General features: G+C 45.7%; 4 protein-coding genes across 4 annotated transcripts; 2 read left to right on the top strand and 2 right to left on the bottom strand.

Moving 5' to 3' along the window:
- Positions 1–2,294: 2,294 nt before the first annotated feature.
- H6S33_011424 (uncharacterized protein) lies at positions 2,295–3,086 on the bottom strand (the record flags this gene model as incomplete). Its single annotated transcript, XM_044842784.1, has 1 exon — positions 2,295–3,086. One exon carries the CDS (start codon positions 3,084–3,086, stop codon positions 2,295–2,297), a length of 792 nt encoding a protein of 263 aa, XP_044696192.1.
- Positions 3,087–4,727: 1,641 nt separating this feature from the next.
- H6S33_011423 (uncharacterized protein) lies at positions 4,728–5,347 on the bottom strand (the record flags this gene model as incomplete). The annotated part of the gene is made up of 4 exons (XM_044842783.1): positions 4,728–4,787; positions 4,845–4,870; positions 4,953–4,984; positions 5,196–5,347. 4 exons carry the CDS (start codon positions 5,345–5,347, stop codon positions 4,728–4,730), a joined length of 270 nt encoding a protein of 89 aa, XP_044696191.1.
- An 829-nt stretch (positions 5,348–6,176) lies between these two features.
- Positions 6,177–7,267, top strand: H6S33_011422 (uncharacterized protein; the record flags this gene model as incomplete). The annotated part of the gene is made up of 7 exons (XM_044842782.1): positions 6,177–6,197; positions 6,288–6,327; positions 6,410–6,475; positions 6,569–6,597; positions 6,666–6,898; positions 7,186–7,198; positions 7,259–7,267. 7 exons carry the CDS (start codon positions 6,177–6,179, stop codon positions 7,265–7,267), a joined length of 411 nt encoding a protein of 136 aa, XP_044696190.1.
- Positions 7,268–8,408: 1,141 nt separating this feature from the next.
- Positions 8,409–10,451, top strand: H6S33_011421 (uncharacterized protein; the record flags this gene model as incomplete). The annotated part of the gene is made up of 4 exons (XM_044842780.1): positions 8,409–8,480; positions 8,651–8,896; positions 8,959–8,987; positions 9,101–10,451. 4 exons carry the CDS (start codon positions 8,409–8,411, stop codon positions 10,449–10,451), a joined length of 1,698 nt encoding a protein of 565 aa, XP_044696189.1.
- Positions 10,452–18,519: the final 8,068 nt, after the last annotated feature.

Below are 18,519 nucleotides of genomic sequence, written 5' to 3'. Positions count from 1 at the left end.
CGCTACTTCTGCAGATAAAATAACACGGTTTTATCATGAGACTATCGATCCTCTATCGGTCATATATATATGAACTATGGATTAATGGGGAGCCGGCGGGTATTCGACGTTTATCATATATGCATACCGGCTCCATGGATCCACAAAACACTTCTTAAGCCACAAAGATAACATGGGATGGCATTAACACCATGTAGCATACGATATCTCGCACGGTAGTCTGAAATTTTCAGGTGCATACACACAATTAATGAATTATCAATCAATCAATCATTCAGGCGTGTACACCAACCATCACTCGTTCATGACTGCTCACTCGGTATATCTTGGCGCCAAGGATATCTTGGCACCCACCGGCTTCTCACTCATCCTCCTAAGGGCCAAGATTTGTCCTGCAGTATGAGTAGTTTAACTAGCTCTATATTAGTTGTTGGTTCTCAAACCATATAGAAACGTGTACATCACCCGGCCAGGACCAATCATTTCAGTAGGAGTTCCCTCGGAATACTTAACCCTCACCTTGTACACCTTATTTTATTAATCAAGAGCCTAGGATGACAACGGACATTCCAGCATTCTTCTTCAAGTCTTCTACCTACGTCATGCACATCAGAGCTCAATTTTTCTTGTGACCTCGATCGAGCAATCACTAGGCTGCATTTTATATTCTTCCAGCTTGAATATTTGACCGTGCGCGGTAAATAGCCTCCTGAAGCTTGCGTTGAAGACACTGGAGAAATTTCAAATGGTGAGGAGCAAATGGTAGTTTGTATATATATGTATATTTATAGTTGTAATATTTAGCTTCAGTCTGAAGAATGTGTTGGGGTAAATATTCAATCGTTGTGCATAGCTAGATGGCAGGAGGGGCAGAATACTGAGGTAATGGTCTGCTAAATTTATATATATATATACAGCAGAATCCCAGGAATAACGAATCGGACTGGGCTGGAATACCACTTACCTATTGGTCAAGACGACCAGAAGTTACGCCTTGGGTCTGTCGGATTGAGGCTCAACAATTGTACAAGCATTTGACCAATCCGAAGTCAAATATTCCCTGTCCAGTTCGATTCGTTATTCCTGAGATTTTGCGGTAGGGAAGTTGATCTACTCACTGAAACTCACTGTCTTATGTAATTTCACTGCCCAATCGAGCTAGACAGATATCACATAGATAATCAAAAATCGATTATTCGTCTTATATTTATAGGCTTAATTACAGGATGTGGTCCTCACGGATCGATCTACTTGATCCTGGCATATCAAGTTAACACCACACTTTAAATAAACTTAGCTTGGTTACATAAAACTGTGTAGGAGATCCCCCTTATAGCTACATAGTAGGGATCCCGCTACCTAATAATCTTTTGAGGGGGCCGGTTCTAGATCTGTGAAGGGTGCAAAGCTGGAGGCCTAGGGAAACACAGTATAGTTCTGTGGACCTCGCTTTTAACTGTGATATATTCAATTTTGTCAATTAATTGGGAGTTTGGTCAGTTGGTAAACCATCAGCAGTGATCATGAATCGAGTGACAATAAACGATCCGAAATTAGCTACTCAAAGTACAGCTTCTCTAACGCCAATGACTCTAGCACTTGATATCTCAGAGACCCTGAGTTTAAACTCATATATGTATATGTGAATTTATGTAATAATACTTATTTTATTTGTGTATACATCCGCCAACTGGCCATGGAGGTTAGGCTTTGATTATCATGAACTATCTCGTTATGATCATGCATGAATTATTTCGTAAAGTACGTGGGATTTTCATGGTCAGATATTCCGATATATTTCCCACTAATTAAATCACAATAAGCTTACGTGGGGTAGTCCAGGGCCTCTTAGGTAGATATTATAATGCATGCATGGTTTAATCGTAGATATTCATATATATGGAATCATGTTAAACTAACGGCTAGGATATCACCTGACATGACATCTACATCATTGACTTAAAAGGCTTAAATGATGACATCATTTGGTATCAGTTCAAAGCCTTATTAACAAAGTTGGGCTCTTGAGACCTGTCCGTACTCTGGTAAGAGTTGTGATTGCGGGTGCCTTTTCTATTACGGATTGAGATTTTACCTATTGTATAATGCGGTACATATATCATTTCCAATAAAATAATTCACGTAGAAATAACAATTACATTTGACACTCATCGGTAGTATATATAGAACTTTCTCAAATGAAATAAGGAATGGAATAGCATCTTTAGGTACGAAAGTTCTGACTAATTCTGGGAATAACTTCAACATAGGTCTCCATTTATCTTGAGCCACGATTATAGCTTCCGGGCCTTCCTCCTCTTGGTCGTATCAACCGGCGTTGGCTCAATAGCCCTTTTAAGTTTGGTCCTGGAGCGCGAAGACTCCCTACTTTTCTTTCTTTCTAATTCGGCAGTTCTTTGTCTTTCCTCTGCCCCAACTTCATGAGCGACAGCTCTCAAATCGTCGCGCAGGGCCTGACTTGCAGCATAACTAGCACGCTCAAAGATACCAGAATCAGAATCGCTGAGATCAAGAGGGATTTGTGATGTTGGCTGTGTTTTTTGAAGCGCCTCCTTTAATTCTTCGTTGGTGTAATCAACGAATATCCGCGGCTGTGATATTTTAGTGTCCTCCCTAGGGACCCTTGCAGGGTACGGCCCTGTCTGAAAAATATTCTTCTGAATATTTGACCAGTCGCGTCTTAAGTTCGGCTTTTCGATATAGAAAATCCCGTGCTGATCGCATTGTATAACCCTTCCCACCACTCTCTCTATATCTCGTCGAAGTAGCTTCACAGCTTCATCAACCATGTCTTGTTCTTTCATTCCCGTTCTCTGTGATGGGTCCCTCCTGGTATCTGTATAATTTGCGCTGAAAAGAACTTCCTTGGAGAATTCTCTGCCCAACGCATGCGGATTTACATCCGCCGGGATAACGAGCGCGCATATTTGAGGGTAAAGTGTGCCAGGCTCACCAGATATCAGACCCGATAGAGTGATAAGACGAACATCCCGGCCGGCTAGCCAGCTAGCGTTGTCAATGATCCGTTGTCGGTCATTGGCCGCGGAGCAATTGCAATCAGGCATTTCTGGTCTCTCGTTTGGTGATTTGAATAAATCGCTGATAAAACTCCGATTCTTTTTAGTGTAAGAATTCTGTAGTTTCTATTTATGATTATCGAAGATTATTAACTGTTGACCCCGTGCGGTCGTTCGTTGTCGTTATAAGGAACAGGTTAACAAAGAAGAATATTGATTGTGTCCAAACAAAGAAACAAGAGGTTTGTCAAGCCGTCGAATCTTTGAGAAAGAAATATATTCCAAATTATAAGTGTATTAAGATATAAGCCTATGCCGCATTTGTTACCAGTTTATCGCGATATCATTTATAATTATGCAAATGCGCATTGCATGTCTTCTGTGATTGCTCAATACGTATTACGCGTACGCGTACATATGTACATACATAGGACAGAACAGGGTGATTATAATATTAGCTAGGTGAAAGAAGTACATAGATCCTAAATTCTGCAGTGGAAATCGGTTCATTTTATATCACTCGCAATATGGATTTAGACGTGTAAACTTGTACTTGAAAAGCTTGTTATAGGGGTCACGTCTACAAGTACATACACATAACGATGTGTGAAATCATACAGGATTTTCTAGTTAATTTCTCACTGGGGCGTTACTATCTAGCTTAGAGTTTCACGATATATTCCACATATCCAATCAAAGGAATTTGTCTTTCAAAATCATCCCGGATGATTCTGAAGAAAATATAATTATATATCTGAGCACAGGTCGAGGGGATCGCTGTAAATATTATTGTTGATTTACCAGATATTTATTGCCAGCGAAGGGATGCTTAAAATAGTAAAATATAAGACCCGGGCGCCCGTCCTTGTAACGAGTGAACATCTCATATCGAGGGTTTTGTGACCCGTGATAGAGATTCGACTAGCTAGCTAGTATGTACATAGTAGCCACTTGCAATCTATACTATTTCCATAAATGGAAATGCTATTTTTGTGCTTAAACTATCGGTAAACTCGACTCGTCAAAATCCCCTGTAGCTGTGTGGTAAAACCACGCAAACGAATTAGCTGTGAGGACATATCCAATCTCACACATCACGGTCGTCTATCTTGATATAGATGTCTTAGACAGGTTGTACCGCTAGCTTTGATCAGTACATGAGTATATTTGTCGATCTAGGTGTGCTTGAGGGCTATATATTTAGCTATATGCGTAAAGATTAAAGATGCACTTTGAGAATGCAACAATTAACAGTCGCCTCTCGTAGAACGAAGAAACATGTTGCAGGAAAAGCAAGGCAACTTAGTAGCCAAAAAGCGGGTCTCAGGCTGATACCTATACTGTAGCTATTAGTTCGGTTGTCCGAAAGCCGCCTTTTTGTGATTGTCCCATATTACACGCAACTGTACATGCTGTATGTCTATATATGTTTCGGCTGCTACCCCCTGGTTTGCTGATCTGAGAGGCTTTGTAGTTAGTTTTCAGTAATCATGAGGGGAAATATTAATTTGTACGGTTCCACCGATCCAATTATATCCATATTTGATTTAGCCCAAGACCAATGCCCGTGAGTGGTTGTATCACCCACCTCCCGTCCTCTAAAGGCGACACCTCCGATCACTCGAACCCACATCAAGTTAAGAACAAGCACCATTAGGAAGGATAGTTTTGAAGGTGGTGAATTGGTACCTATTGGAAAGAGGGAACCATGATTGATACAAGTGAATAGTCATCTTTGAAAGGTTTCGGCTTTCACGATGTAAGGTGACAAAGAGCCTAGAAAATTGGAAACTTAAAGGCACGTACAAAGAGCTTTATTTTGTTATTCAACTCTAGTTTTCGGGAAGTCTATCAGCGCATTCATGATCATCCGAGGACAGTGCCGCGAGAGAGAGGTTTTCTAGGAATACCTACTGAGTAAGGAGAGAGAAACGTGGAGAGTTCCTCTTCAATACATGTATATCGACTGGATGATTATGTATATCGATCTAAATTGCAGTTTGTCAGCAGTCGCCCATGAGGATTGGCGGGCAGTATGGAATTGGATGTATTAATTCTTTGGTCTACAGCTGATACGCCCTTTCCGATCTTCAACTACAGGAATATCATACCTGCTATGAATGTGGTGGTGGTGGTAATGGAAATGGAGGGCCCAACCTGGAACGCGAGCGGCAAAGTCTACCGGTTTTCCCAGACCACTGTTTGGAACCTCTGCGTGACTTGTTCTGTGTACGTGAGAAACACTCCCTCGCTTTCTTCGCACCCCACTCTGCAGCACCAGTAGAGTACATGTAGACTAGGGGTTCCATCTCACTCGCGACCGCGAGTTGAGTTATAAGGGAAGCTTCAACGGGCCACCTCTTTCCACCTCCGTCTGGGCTTCAGTGTATTATGGGGGGCCTTCGGCCCCCAATTCATGGGGCGGGCTGGTTGCCATGTTGGCTAGGGTTTCTCGCTCTCGACCAATCAGCTGTCGAGAAAGTGCGAAAACGGAGCTTTTACAGTACTCGCGGTAGGCATGAAGAACCTGAACATCGTTTTTCTGGTAGCAACCACTTTGACCCCTGCTAGCGCGTTTTTATGTTCAGGTTCTTGTTACCTGCCCCGAGTACATATTAGATGCGTATGTAATGTACGATGGCGAATATAGAGTAACACAATGCATATACGTACATATATGTACTAGGGTGTAGCGAAAAGTGATCAGAATCTGATAAGACAAATACACGTATTTACCGCAGCATTCACTTATCAGATTCTGATCACTTACCCTCAACACCCGGTACATACGGTACTGTACTTACATGTACCTATGTCAAGTTACCGCCACCGTGTTTGGGTTTTAATCCGTCTTCACGCCAAGAATTAATTGGCGAAACTTAGGTACAGCGATTCACAGGCATTTGGCGAATACACCCATTTGACGAACAGGGGTCACGGCCAATAAGAATCAGGATATCTTAGTCAAACTCGCAGTTTGACTGGTTGCTGGCTGGTTGCTACATACAAATTCGCCAAATGGGTGTATTCGCCAAATGCCTGTGAATCGCTGTACATGTATTCTCGCAGTAAGGACAATTTACATGTACCTACTACATGCACGTACATCTGGTTTATACGCGGTAGGTGGAGTAGAGCATGAGTAAACTACAGAATTTTGTACGTATATGCACTCCAGATCAAGTACAGTACGGTAGGTACACATGTACCTACATAGAATTAATAGTAACAGTTACTACTTGCAGGTAGAATTCCAAACTCACGGGTCTGACAGCTGAATCTACCTACTGTGCGTGATTGCATTTCCATTGTCCTTCCTTTGTTCCGGCTCTGGGGATTGGGTGCCATGCATGTATGACTAACAGATGCAGGTGATGCGGGTAGAAAAAAACGTGTCAGGAACGATCGACCATGGCATGGAGTATGCGGTTTGAATGGTTTTTCTTTATCCTCCTTGCCCCTTTCTTACTTTCTTTGGACTTCTGTCAAATCTCACTACCCCTGTGGGCTGCTCCGGAACGCAGCCGTAGGATGTACTCTGCTTTACCGATGCATGCAGGTCAATCTCTTTTCCCTTTTTATAAGGCATGGAAACGTGTGGACAGCTGAGGAGAAGCTCAGGAACAGATGGAAGAAGTTTTCCTTTGTGGAATCAGCGGCGATGATGCCGGGTTCCGTCACTTTACTTTGCCCCCCGAAGCTACATATGTCTCAAGACCTGCGCTGGGGTTTTCCTTTCTCAATTGTTATTGGAAGCTTGAGGCTATTCTGTATAGAAATCTCATTGCTTTCGCTTATAGCCAATTTACTCTACTTTGGATCTTCTTTAAGGCGAGGCTTTTAACCTTGAAGATATCGATGTGCGAATGTATGTACATGTAGGTACATGTATGATGGACTTATAATTTCATGCATAATGTACGTAAATACATTGTACATATACCGCAAAATCTGGGTTCATTCGGACGGTTGCCAAGAGCGGTGTTGGCTTTAATCCTGCTGTAAAAGGCTCGGATCTCTTCCTTTAAGGGTGATATTTTTCAGCTCCTCTGCAAAGCTGTCCTCTTGGCAACCGTCCGAACGAACCCAGATTTTGCGGTACTAAATGTAGATTTTTCCCTTCTTATGCTCCTTCTTTCCTTTTTAGGGTCAATGATAGAGTAAGTATACATCGAGTACTGAGTACGTGGGGTAACTACATGTATATTTACACGTAGTAGAGTACATAGAACCAGTCGGGGCGCAATGGTACAAAGGTTTTCATAACCTTTTTTGCAGCCCCATGTTTAGCTGCATGTACCCGCTATCATCCATAAGAACCTGAAAATGCAAGTGACAGTTACAAGGATTATTTGTATGTAGTGGCGCCGTTCTCCCATAGAAATTATCCCTGTCTTATTCACCTGCATTTTCAGGTTCTTATGGATGATCGCGAGTATGTACATAATGTACCTGAACCACCCAGTAGTCGCCTGTCTCAATTCCTCTTCTAGAAGTGTTTTTTCGGTTTGGCGTGTTTGTAAAGTTGATTTGAATTCCGCATGAATTGTAAACTTGTATGTAGGGGTATGACTAAGTGATTTCGATCTGTTTTGTTAACTGTGGATGGCCTTCATGCCCTTGGTTACAAGTAGCCATACCCCAGGAGTACGTCTAGGCATCAACTAAACTTCTTTAATTATTTGTTAATGCCTGATTTCAGTCTCCAGTGCCCTTCCCCTTCCGTTACTGGCGATCGCTGCAGAGACTAACTAGTTTAGCTAATTGATACCAAGCAACTTCCTCGTACGATCAATATCTGAGGGAAGGGCAGTCAAGATAAGGGGGAAAATAAACTCTTCTCTCCCTTGTCCAGGACCAGCCCACTCGTTTCCATTTTGGGCGCCCGAGCGTAACCACCACAAGGAATTTCATTCGAGTCCCACAGTGAGGTTGACGGGGGAGTATGTATTGTGCATATCAATATCTCCGTACATACGCAGGGAGTAGAATACCAGTGGAGGAGGAGGAGGAGGTGGTGGTGGGGAATTAGGACAATACCAGTCCTAACACTAATCACCCAATACACTCACCCATACTCATAAATTTATATGATATATTCACTAGAACTTACATACCTGCCCCACGGGTTCTGTCTTGCACCCCCTCTCTAGCCCTCTGTTCCTAGTCGCTCGAGATATCTATTATCCAAAACAATTAGAGAAAAGAAAAGAAAGAACCCTGGAGGTCCACAAAGCGAACGGTCCATCTTCTCTTCATCCCCCCCCTTCTTTCCCTCCCTCCCCCTTCCCCTTCGTCCTTCCACCTACCCCCGTCCCTTTTGTCTTTGAAATTCAAGCGGTGTCTGCCTAATACTCAACACCACGCAATATGACGACAATCATAGAAGGTTGGCTACAGATTCCGCCAGAGCGCAACCTGATAGGCCGTGCTGCTTGGAAGGTATGATGATCAATGGAACTCTCTTGAACTGGCCCCCGTCTCTCCGAACTCCAACTTTACTCCGTGCGGGATGGTCGTTCATTCGTTCGCTCCCCCCTCACCCCCTCTCAAACTCTTCTGCTTTCCCGTGCTCCGATACTGACTTTGATTTCGCCATTTGTGACGGACAGATTAGGTATGTCAAGTTCGGAAGTCATTCACCCACGACCCCGACGTCCGCGCGATCGGCCATTTCACCGACTCGACCGACTACGGCTACTGGAGTGGTTGGACCTGGTGGGACTGGAGCAGTGTCTGGCAACGGTCCTAAGCTGTCGCAAACCCCATCGGACCGGAGTCCACAGTCGGTGGGTTCTATGGTAAACGAGATGGATGTAGCACAGTTGCCGATCTCTTTGACGGTTTACAAGCAAAAGGTAAGGGGTTGGAATCGGCACGGCCGGTATAGAAACCGACTGACTGGGTTGATGACCTGCAGAATGATACCGAACCAATTACACGATATCCGTAAGCTCTCCTGGACAACCAGTCTACATATTTACCCCGGTCTCATCCGTGCTGGTATTTTTGTTCTCTTACTGCACTTGGCTTGCACTGCTAATATTGCTCTTTCATATTAGCATCACATCTATCGCCTCCTGCTATATTGGGGATGTTGCTTCGCGCCACAAGAAGAAGTCCGTAGTACTTCCTACCTTGGTTGTGAACCTGCGACCAGAAATTCAACTATCCTCTTCAAAGTCTTTCCGGAGGCGAAGTCATGATGTGCCTGGACAACGTGAAGGGGCCAAGAGGGAAGGTGCTGCAAAAGAGATACTGCTCTTCCGCCCTGGGCCGGATAACGTGGTTGCGATTGAAAAATGGGCAAAGGAAATCCAGGCGCATCTAATTCCTAGCTCCTCGGACTCAAATGCTAACCAGGCTACCGACCCAGCATTTCGGGAAAGATTCAGTGATCTTGACCTGGAAGCGCCCACCACTTCTTCAATGTTTTTTATGAATGGCGAGCCCAACACAGCACTGCTTAGTCCTTCCCTCCGGTCAAGGACCAGCAACCTTTCGAGCATAGAGTCTGATGACAAGGGGAGTTTGATGAGCAGCTCCGCATCGGATATGCCATCCCCAAACGCGGACGAGGAATTCCCACGTTCTTCGGCTGATGGCCGGCCCCCTCTACACCTGGCAACCAAACTGCGGCATTCAATAGGTGCTGGGGATAGTAATGTTATCAAGGAGGAGATTAGCATCCAAACCCCAATCGCTCTTGCACCACGCCGTGAAACGATTCTTGACCGATTCTTCTCTACGGCCCCCCCAAGTCCAGCATTGACATCCGAGCAGGCACCAATGAACTCAATCGCGCGGTTTGAAGCGTTGATAAGAGACATAGAATATGAGCAAAGCTTTGATACTTCAAGCACATCAATTTTAATAAATCACCCTAGACGGATACCAAGCCCAACCCAGCGGGCGCTCGAGTTTGTTTCAAGTGGGCTTATGAAACATTCCCCCGAAAATTTGGAGAGACGACCAAGCACGACCTATGGGGAAGAGACGCACTCTTTACGAGAATCGCAGAAGGAAGCCCAAAGAGAACTATCATCAAAATTAAGTGTTGGGAGCATTCATCGAACTTTAAGTCGACAGGCGAGTGAGGCAAGCCTGGGCACGACAGCTAGTATGGCTGGAAGTACAGGAGGAGGAGGGGTAATTGTTGAGACAAATCTCGGTGTTTCCAACAGCAAGCGACACAGCCTGGCGGACTTTTCGTTAAAAAGGCTTTCAACAGCAACCCCGCCAATGTTTCCTCTTAGTGGCCCAAGACGGGGCTCACACTCTGATATTCCAAGAATTTCGGAAATTGGCGATGATGAAGATGATCAGCTCTCACCCTTGACTGCTACTCCAACACAAAGCTTTGGCCACTCAAGGGTTGTCAATAGACCTTTGTTCAAAGAATTTTCCTTTTAAGGTTTCTGGGATTTGTGTCTGCAACTGTGGGTGCTATATATACCACGTTCAACCGCATGTGTTGAGTGCAGGAATACAGGACTATCCGGATTTGTTGCTGCATGATGCATTGAGATAAAAGACGAGTCGCAGAGGTGGTTGAAGTTAAATTTAACGGGTTGGCGTATATTTGAGATTATTGGGGTTTTCTTCCTTCCTATTCCTTGCAGAAACATGGAGCTGACCGCCGTTGGCGCAAGTGCCCATTTACCACTTTTCTCGTTTTGTTTTATTTTCCGTTGCATGAGCGTGTTCCTTATTTACATCTTGTTAATATCATCTGAGGGAGCGATTGACGCTGGCTGGTCTAGTTTTGTTTAGTTTCGGGAGTTGCGATATATCTATTCTTGTAAATTTCTTTTATTTTTGCTTCACATCTTCGGTCAGATCAAGAAGCTGTTATTTAACCTATGCTAGACGGAAGAGAGAGTCATGGAACTTGTTAATCTAGTGCTATACTTGGATTATATTGACAGAGTTTCCAGTTATAGAAGTGTTAGATTAAGCGATTTCAAACGACGGAGAGCTATATGCGATCAAACTTGGTAGAAGAGATAGCATTGCGAGTTGCCAAAATTAACCGGACACTGCGTTACAACCAAATTTAGTATGGGAATGCAACTTCAACATCGCCTTGCAACACAACCACAGCTGGAAAAGTCAAGAGGTGTTATATCTGTAATTCTCTATGCTTGTACCATCTCAGGTTTTAATATGGGCTCAATCGCAGGTATTTGAAAGCTAAGTTATTGTGGCCTATTTGATTTGGGTGGTTGTAGGAGAGCGTCCGGTTAATTTTGGCAACTCGCAATAGATGGATGATCATGGGGACGTAGGTCAGCGGTGGTTATAGCTACGTAGTTTCATCCAAACCGAATAAGATAATCAGAGAAACTCCTAAAGACAAGTGCATACAAACTAGCAGTTGGCCACCTCGCTAGGGCGAAGTGTGCACTCGAAAGTGAGTGAGTGGTGAGCCGGCATGTGAATTACAAAATGCTATTAAATAAAAAATTAAAAATAAATGTTATATAATTTAAATGTGTTTCCTTTAACATCAATTTCTGAAATTTATTTGTATAGCTACCATTATCTAGTGTAGTGCTATAAACATCTGATGTATATCGTACGTATGGGTGTGAAGGTTGCGTACCAGACCTCAAGAGTACACTACACATAGCTCAGAGTTCGGCTAACAGCTACGAAGGTAGAAGTCTCTAAGGTATCTTCAGTCAACGTTGAGTAGGAATATGTAACGGAGCCATTTCAACTGTCTGGTGTATGAGTACACACAGGGCCCGGTTACATGCTGAGAGTTATTGTTAGAAGCCAGTTGCACGGTGATATGCAAGTGCCGGCAGTGTGGCTAGCTACCAGCTGTTAGAGTAACTACATTCCGGGCGCTAGGAAGCGGATCTATTCATGGGAGCAATGACTGACGAGTCTATGCCTCGCCGGTGACTAGAAGACCGGCCAGAGTGAAGCTCTGATTGTCCGGTGATCCACTGTATCCTCTGAGCATTGTAAGTCCGCCGAAGGGCAGGGACTATGCTAGGGAAGTCTACAATAAGCGAAAAGCTCTACAGCAATGATTAAGCTTACACCTGAGCGGCAGCTCATTCATGCAGGTCCTCGGTTGTGTGGCAACCAAGGCTGCAGGTGTTACAAAGGCTTTGACTAAGGGTGGTTGCCTTGGGTATCGGAAACACCTGCTGACGCTTAGAGAAAAGCGGGGTAGCGGTGGTATTGTTTCCGGTACTGAGGAAAAGGCCCACCGGAACTTAGTAAGGAGTTAGGAGCAGAGAATAGAGGCCTTCGGAGTATAAGTACTCAGGTTCATTCTCGCCCTTCAGTCCTGTTCTCTTCAGTCTTCATCAGAAAGAAAACCAAGTTCTTATCGGTAGCAGAGCCCTTAAAGATTATTGAGTTTTAGCGATAGTATCTTTGAATAATCTGCAACCTGATTGTCTATCTTGCACGGCCGTCTCTATTCTATCCGATTCTATTTCTCTTAGAAAGGACCCCAGTTACAAAGAGGAATAGAATAAAGTAGAATAGAGACGGCCATGCAAGATAGACAATCAGGTTGCAGATTATTCAAAGATACTATCGCTAGAACTCAATAATCTTTAAGGGCTCTGCTACCGATAAGGACTTGGTTTTCTTTCTGATGAAGACTGAAGAGAACAGGACTGAAGGGCGAGAATGAACCTGAGTACTTATACTCCGAAGGCCTCTATTCTCTGCTCCTAACTCCTTACTAAGTTCCGGTGGGCCTTTTCCTCAGTACCGGAAACAATACCACCGCTACCCCGCTTTTCTCTAAGCGTCAGCAGGTGTTTCCGATACCCAAGGCAACCACCCTTAGTCAAAGCCTTTGTAACACCTGCAGCCTTGGTTGCCACACAACCGAGGACCTGCATGAATGAGCTGCCGCTCAGGTGTAAGCTTAATCATTGCTGTAGAGCTTTTCGCTTATTGTAGACTTCCCTAGCATAGTCCCTGCCCTTCGGCGGACTTACAATGCTCAGAGGATACAGTGGATCACCGGACAATCAGAGCTTCACTCTGGCCGGTCTTCTAGACACTGGCGAGGCATAGACTCGTCAGTCATTGCTCCCATGAATAGATCCGCTTCCTAGCGCCCGGAATGTAGTTACTCTAACAGCTGGTAGCTAGCCACACTGCCGGTACTTGCATATCACCGTGCAACTGGCTTCTAACAATAACTCCCAGCATGTAACCGGGCCCTGTGTGTACTCATACACCAGACAGTTGAAATGGCTCCATTACACCACTCCCCTCTTCCAGGATCTTGGTCTCCGAGATCTATAACCATTCTATTACCATGCTATTCTATCATGACAAGAAACTCCGTGATATGCAAGGAAATGAAAACCCAAAAGAAATAATCTACACCCCAACAATCCGCTTGTCCTTGGGTTTCTTAGGATACCTCATATGGAAATCCCAAAGGGCTTCTTCAGCACTCTTCTTGAGATGCTCCCAAGGTTCCCATGTAGCATCCTCGTTTTCATAACCTTCCCACAGCACTAGATATTCCACTCGTCTCCTTTTCTTATTGACCCGGCTATCAGCTACCTCTCGGACCACCCAGTTCTGTTCTCCTTCAATCTCTTCGGGCTCCAGTACAGGGACTCTTCTCTCAGGATCTACCGGTGCTCGGTAAGGTTCCAGAAGAGAGACATGAAAGACCGGGTGGATTCCCATTTGGGGGGGAAGAGAGAGCTTGTAGGCACGGGTACCAATAGCTTCTAAGACCTTAAAGGGTCCCATCTTCTTCTGATCCAGTTTTCCCAAAGGCCGCTTTGTTTGCACATTGCGCCGGTCCAACATAACTTCATCTCCGGGCTTGATTTCAGGCGGTGCCAGGGCATGGGCATCATACCACCGGGCCATCCTTAATCTAGCTTTACCCAAGCTGGCGTTCATAGCCTGCCAGATAGATTCCCATTGAGATATCATGACCTCGCTCGCTGGATTGTTCCATTCTACTCCTTCCTTTGGGGCCGGCCAGTTGGTCCTGGGTTCATATCCATAGTTGGCATAAAAAGCCGGTACTTTGGTAGACTCAGAGACCGCCGAGTTATATGCATACTCTGCCAAAGGCAAGAGTTCTGCCCAGTCATCCTGTTGATATGAACAATAACTCCGCAAGTAATGTTCCAGGGTCTGGTTAACTCTTTCTGTTTGACCGTCCGTTTGTGGGTGGAAAGATGTGGACATCTTCAGCTTCACATTGAGGAGACTCATGAGAGATTGCCAAAAGTGAGAAATGAACCTGCTATCTCTGTCCGAGACTATGTCATCAGGTAAACCATGGAGTCTCCAAACTTCCTTCAAGAACAACTTAGCCAAATCTTCCGTTTTATTGAGGGTAGGAAGAGGGATGTAGTGTGCCATCTTCGAAAAGCGGTCCACTATTACCCAGATCTTTGTAAACCCACCAGATTCCGGTAATCCCACAATGAAGTCCATAGAGATGGAAGTCCATGGCCGATAGGGTATCTCCAACGGTTGGAGCATACCAAACTTCTTATGTCTTGAGGTCTTATTCCTCTGGCAGCTATCACAGCTCCGGACATATTCCTCAACATCCTTATCCATGTTGGGCCAAAAGAAGTTGTTTTTCACCCGCTCAAGTGTCTTAAATTGGCCAAAGTGACCCGCCACCTTAGAGTCATGGGTATCGGACAGTATCTCCATCTGAAGCTTCTTGTCTTTGGGTATATACCATCTATTCTTATAGAAGATGAGACCGTTCTTGACCGACAAGTTCTGGTCCAAATTTGGTTTCCTTTCAACCAGGGAGCGGTGCAATTCCTGCCAGAAACTATCCTCTTTAGCAACCGTGTATAGGCGCTCTAAGAATGTATTCTGCAATTGATTCACCCTGACAGCCGCTAGCTTTGCAGGATCCAAAACCAATTGACCTGGCCTAAAAAATATCTGTGGCTCCGGCTGCAGAGTTTCACCTCCCTCTCCAAGGCGGTGATCCCAGCGCCTAGATAGCACATCAGTCTTGCCATTCTTTTCTCCCGGTCTGTAGACAACTTTAAAATTGTAGCCTGCGAGGTCTTCAGACCATCTAGCTTGCCGCCTAGTGAGAATCTTGGTAGAATTAAAGTATTCCAAGTTCTTGTGGTCTCTAAAAACCGTGATCTCTTGCTCACAAGATTTGAGCATGTGTTCCCATTCCCGGAAAGAGGCTACAATAGCTCCCATTTCCTTATCATGAATGTCATAGTTGATCTCAGCAGGGGAGAACTTCTTGGAATAGAATGCCACCGGATGTAGCTTCCCATCATCCCCATACTGAGTGTTACGGGCATGCTAAGCATTTACGGGAGTGAGAGAAAGGCTAGTAGATACCCCAATACCCTTTGATACTAATGGCAACACCATTATCAACTCCGGTTCGCACCCACGAGGTGTGGTGCGATCGATATGCGACCAATTGCGGAGTTGCGGTTTTCCTAGTTAAAAAACACGTTTTCGACCCCAATAATAACCCCCGGAGCGTCAAACCGCCGGAGGGGAGTGTTTTGGTACCGGTGGATATATGAGGGACAGCTGGAATCAATCGGATCGAAGATCGGACCGCTCAGAGCGAATCGGCGCAAGCTGCCAGCCGACCGAGTACCTATCGGCAGTACCTGTGGGCATGAGAGAACTCTGCTATGTGGGAAAGCGATGTGGGAAGAGGCCTGAGTAGGTAGCCTTGCCATCCGAGACCTCCGAATAGCCGACGCTGACAATTATCCACCAGACGGCCGATGGAGAAGAAACATCGACAGGGAAACGTGCATTAGAGTGGATAAATAGGTTGAGGGGTTTCAGCGGCTTTAGGAGTTTGGGTTACGGCCTTAGGAGTTAAGTGTTTTTAGTTGTTTTTCAGGGTCTCGGGCATGCCCCGAGTGTATTCTGTACTATTAGTATACTGGGTCCTCGAGACATAAGCGAGGGATATAAATACTGTGTCATTCACTGACTAGCCAAACCATCATCGGCGAAATCAGAGTCTTAACAATATAAATCGTTGATACGCGAGTTACAACTTTATTTGACTATACTTTTGGAATTATTCTACCCTATCGTGACTTCGAACTCTACCTGAACTATTACGTCGAAGACGGTCGAATTCTATACGCTAACTCTAGTGAATCTTTGTTGATAACGTAGCTCGCGGGGCCCGTATCGGATCAAGGAGATTCATACTCGACGTTGACTGAAGAGACCTTGGAGACTTCTACCTCTGTAGCTGTTAGCCGAACTCTGAGCTCTACGTAGTGTACTCTTGTGGTCTGATACGCATCCCTCACAGTATATTGTTACTCACAAGTTCACTTGGAGTAACGAAGTCACCTCAAAAAGAAGAACTATCATCATTATCCCCTATCACAATGACTACCCGAAGGGATAATTATTTCATAGATACCTCGGCCGTAACCGAGGAGGCCGGGGGGGAAGATTCTATGGTAATATCAAGGGCTGCTAGCCCAGATCCCCTACTTACGGGAGGACCCTCTACAACGACTAGGTAATCGAGTAAACGCTCTGCTCAAGCCCAGTTCGTGAGGAATATGCAGGAGTTTTTGGATACCCATGAGGCACAAATGAGGTATCTTGGTGCAGCTGGATAGGCCGTTTGGCAGCAGCTACAAAACCTCCAGGAGCAAGTCCAAGGGAGTGGACAAATCCTGGATAAGAAAGTACGGCAAGAAGCCATTGCCCAAAAACAACATCTCGAGTCGCTCTTTGAGCTCGTTACCCATGTCCAACAAATGCAAGAAACCGCACGAGCCGCCGACCACGAGGTTCTGGACCGTAACCATCGGATTACCCAGAACCAACTGTTGGAAGCGGAGCGACAGCTGAGGATGGTACGAGAAGAGCGGGAGCAGGAGAAAGGGGAACAACGGGCTATGTTCGCGCAATTCAAGCAGTCCGATGAGATAAGAAACCAACGGATAGCCGAGATGGAGGAACTACTGCGACAACACCTGTCAGTAGCACCTTCCGTGGCTAGTGCTCCCTTAGACCCTAACGCGCCCCGAACGGTTCCTGTTGGCAATGGCAAGAAACCCGAAAATGCTGGCCCAGTAGGAGGAAATGCTGGTCCCGTAGGAGGAAATGGAGGCAGGCAACCGGAGGATGCCGGCCCAGTGCATGGTAATAGTGGCAGAGGACCGGTGGAAGCTGCTCCAGTTGGTGGGAATGGTGGGAATCAACCTCCACGAAACCCACCAAGAGGAAACATTGGGGGAGACCCAGAACCTTCCGACGACGATGACGACGATAACAGTGAATGGTCGCACGGTCGGAAGAATTGGAGAAGGAACCGAGGCGGGAACAGGAATTCGGCGCCGCCTGAAGACGACGATATGGTAGATTCGCTCGCCAAAATACCCTTTGAGTTCGATAATGCCAGGAAGCATACCCTGCGGCATTGGCTCATGGAGTGCGAGATCTACTTCGAGCAGAAGCCCAAGAAGTTCCGAATGGACAGGAACAAGGTACTGTTCGCTGGAACGTATACGTGTGGGTTGGCAAAGGAATGGTTCATGGAATACATCGAGACCAAGATGCTAGGACCGGCAGCCGTGGACTACGCTACTTGGACTCGGTTCAGTCAGGAGATTAGGAAACGTTTCTTAAGCACTCAAGAGGCTATGGAGAACGCGATGAAGATGCAGCAGTTTAAGTACTCTGCTAACATCGGAGACTACCTGACGAGAATGGAGATCATGAACCAGCACGCTCAGATGAAAGGAGCATCCTATCGCGCCGCCCTGCTCCAAGGACTACCAAATGAAATCCGGGAGCGCCACTCACGTTTCGATCCAACCGATGACGACTCCGAGTACATCCAACAGTTGGAACGAGCCGGCAAGGCTCACGAGGCTTATCAAGAGCAGATGAAGATGTTGGGGAAAGCGGAGTCGAGGGGAAGGGAGTCGAACAACGGTGGGAACTCACGGCAGAAGGAGAAGGGGTTTAAGATCAAGGGGAGGGCTCAGACTGAGGAGAAAGAAAAAGGGCAAGATAAGAAGAGCACCAGCAAGAACAAGTCGGGGAATAAGCCAATATACCACGACTACGACGAAGCCACCAAAGGAGTTCCACAGCCGGTCCGAGAACAGCGAAAGACCGATGGAGCCTGTGTGCGATGTGGCCGAAAGGGTCATCTTTGGAAGTGGTGTCGTTCAGATGCTAACAGCAGTGCATCTATCTCCTCTTTCTCCCGAAAGCGTACCCGCGATGACGATGGCGACCACGATATGGAACCACCGGAACCCCAACCTCAGAGAAAGCGAATGAGGCACCGTGCTAAGAAGCCGGCTGCGACAGCTGCTGCGGAGTACACCAGTGGGCAAGCGTTTGTGCGAGAACGCGGATCGGAATCTGAGATGGATTTCGACGAGGATTTTTAAAAGGGGACTCTGATGAGTCAGGTCAGGAGTATCCCCAGATTGCTATGTTATCACTGACGGAAAACAACAAAAAA

The sequence above is a fragment of the Morchella sextelata genome, assembly GCF_020137385.1.
Source record: "Morchella sextelata strain SCLS chromosome Unknown scls_6, whole genome shotgun sequence".
Classification (NCBI taxonomy): domain Eukaryota; kingdom Fungi; phylum Ascomycota; class Pezizomycetes; order Pezizales; family Morchellaceae; genus Morchella; species Morchella sextelata.
This window is presented reverse-complemented; position numbering and strand designations above follow the sequence as displayed.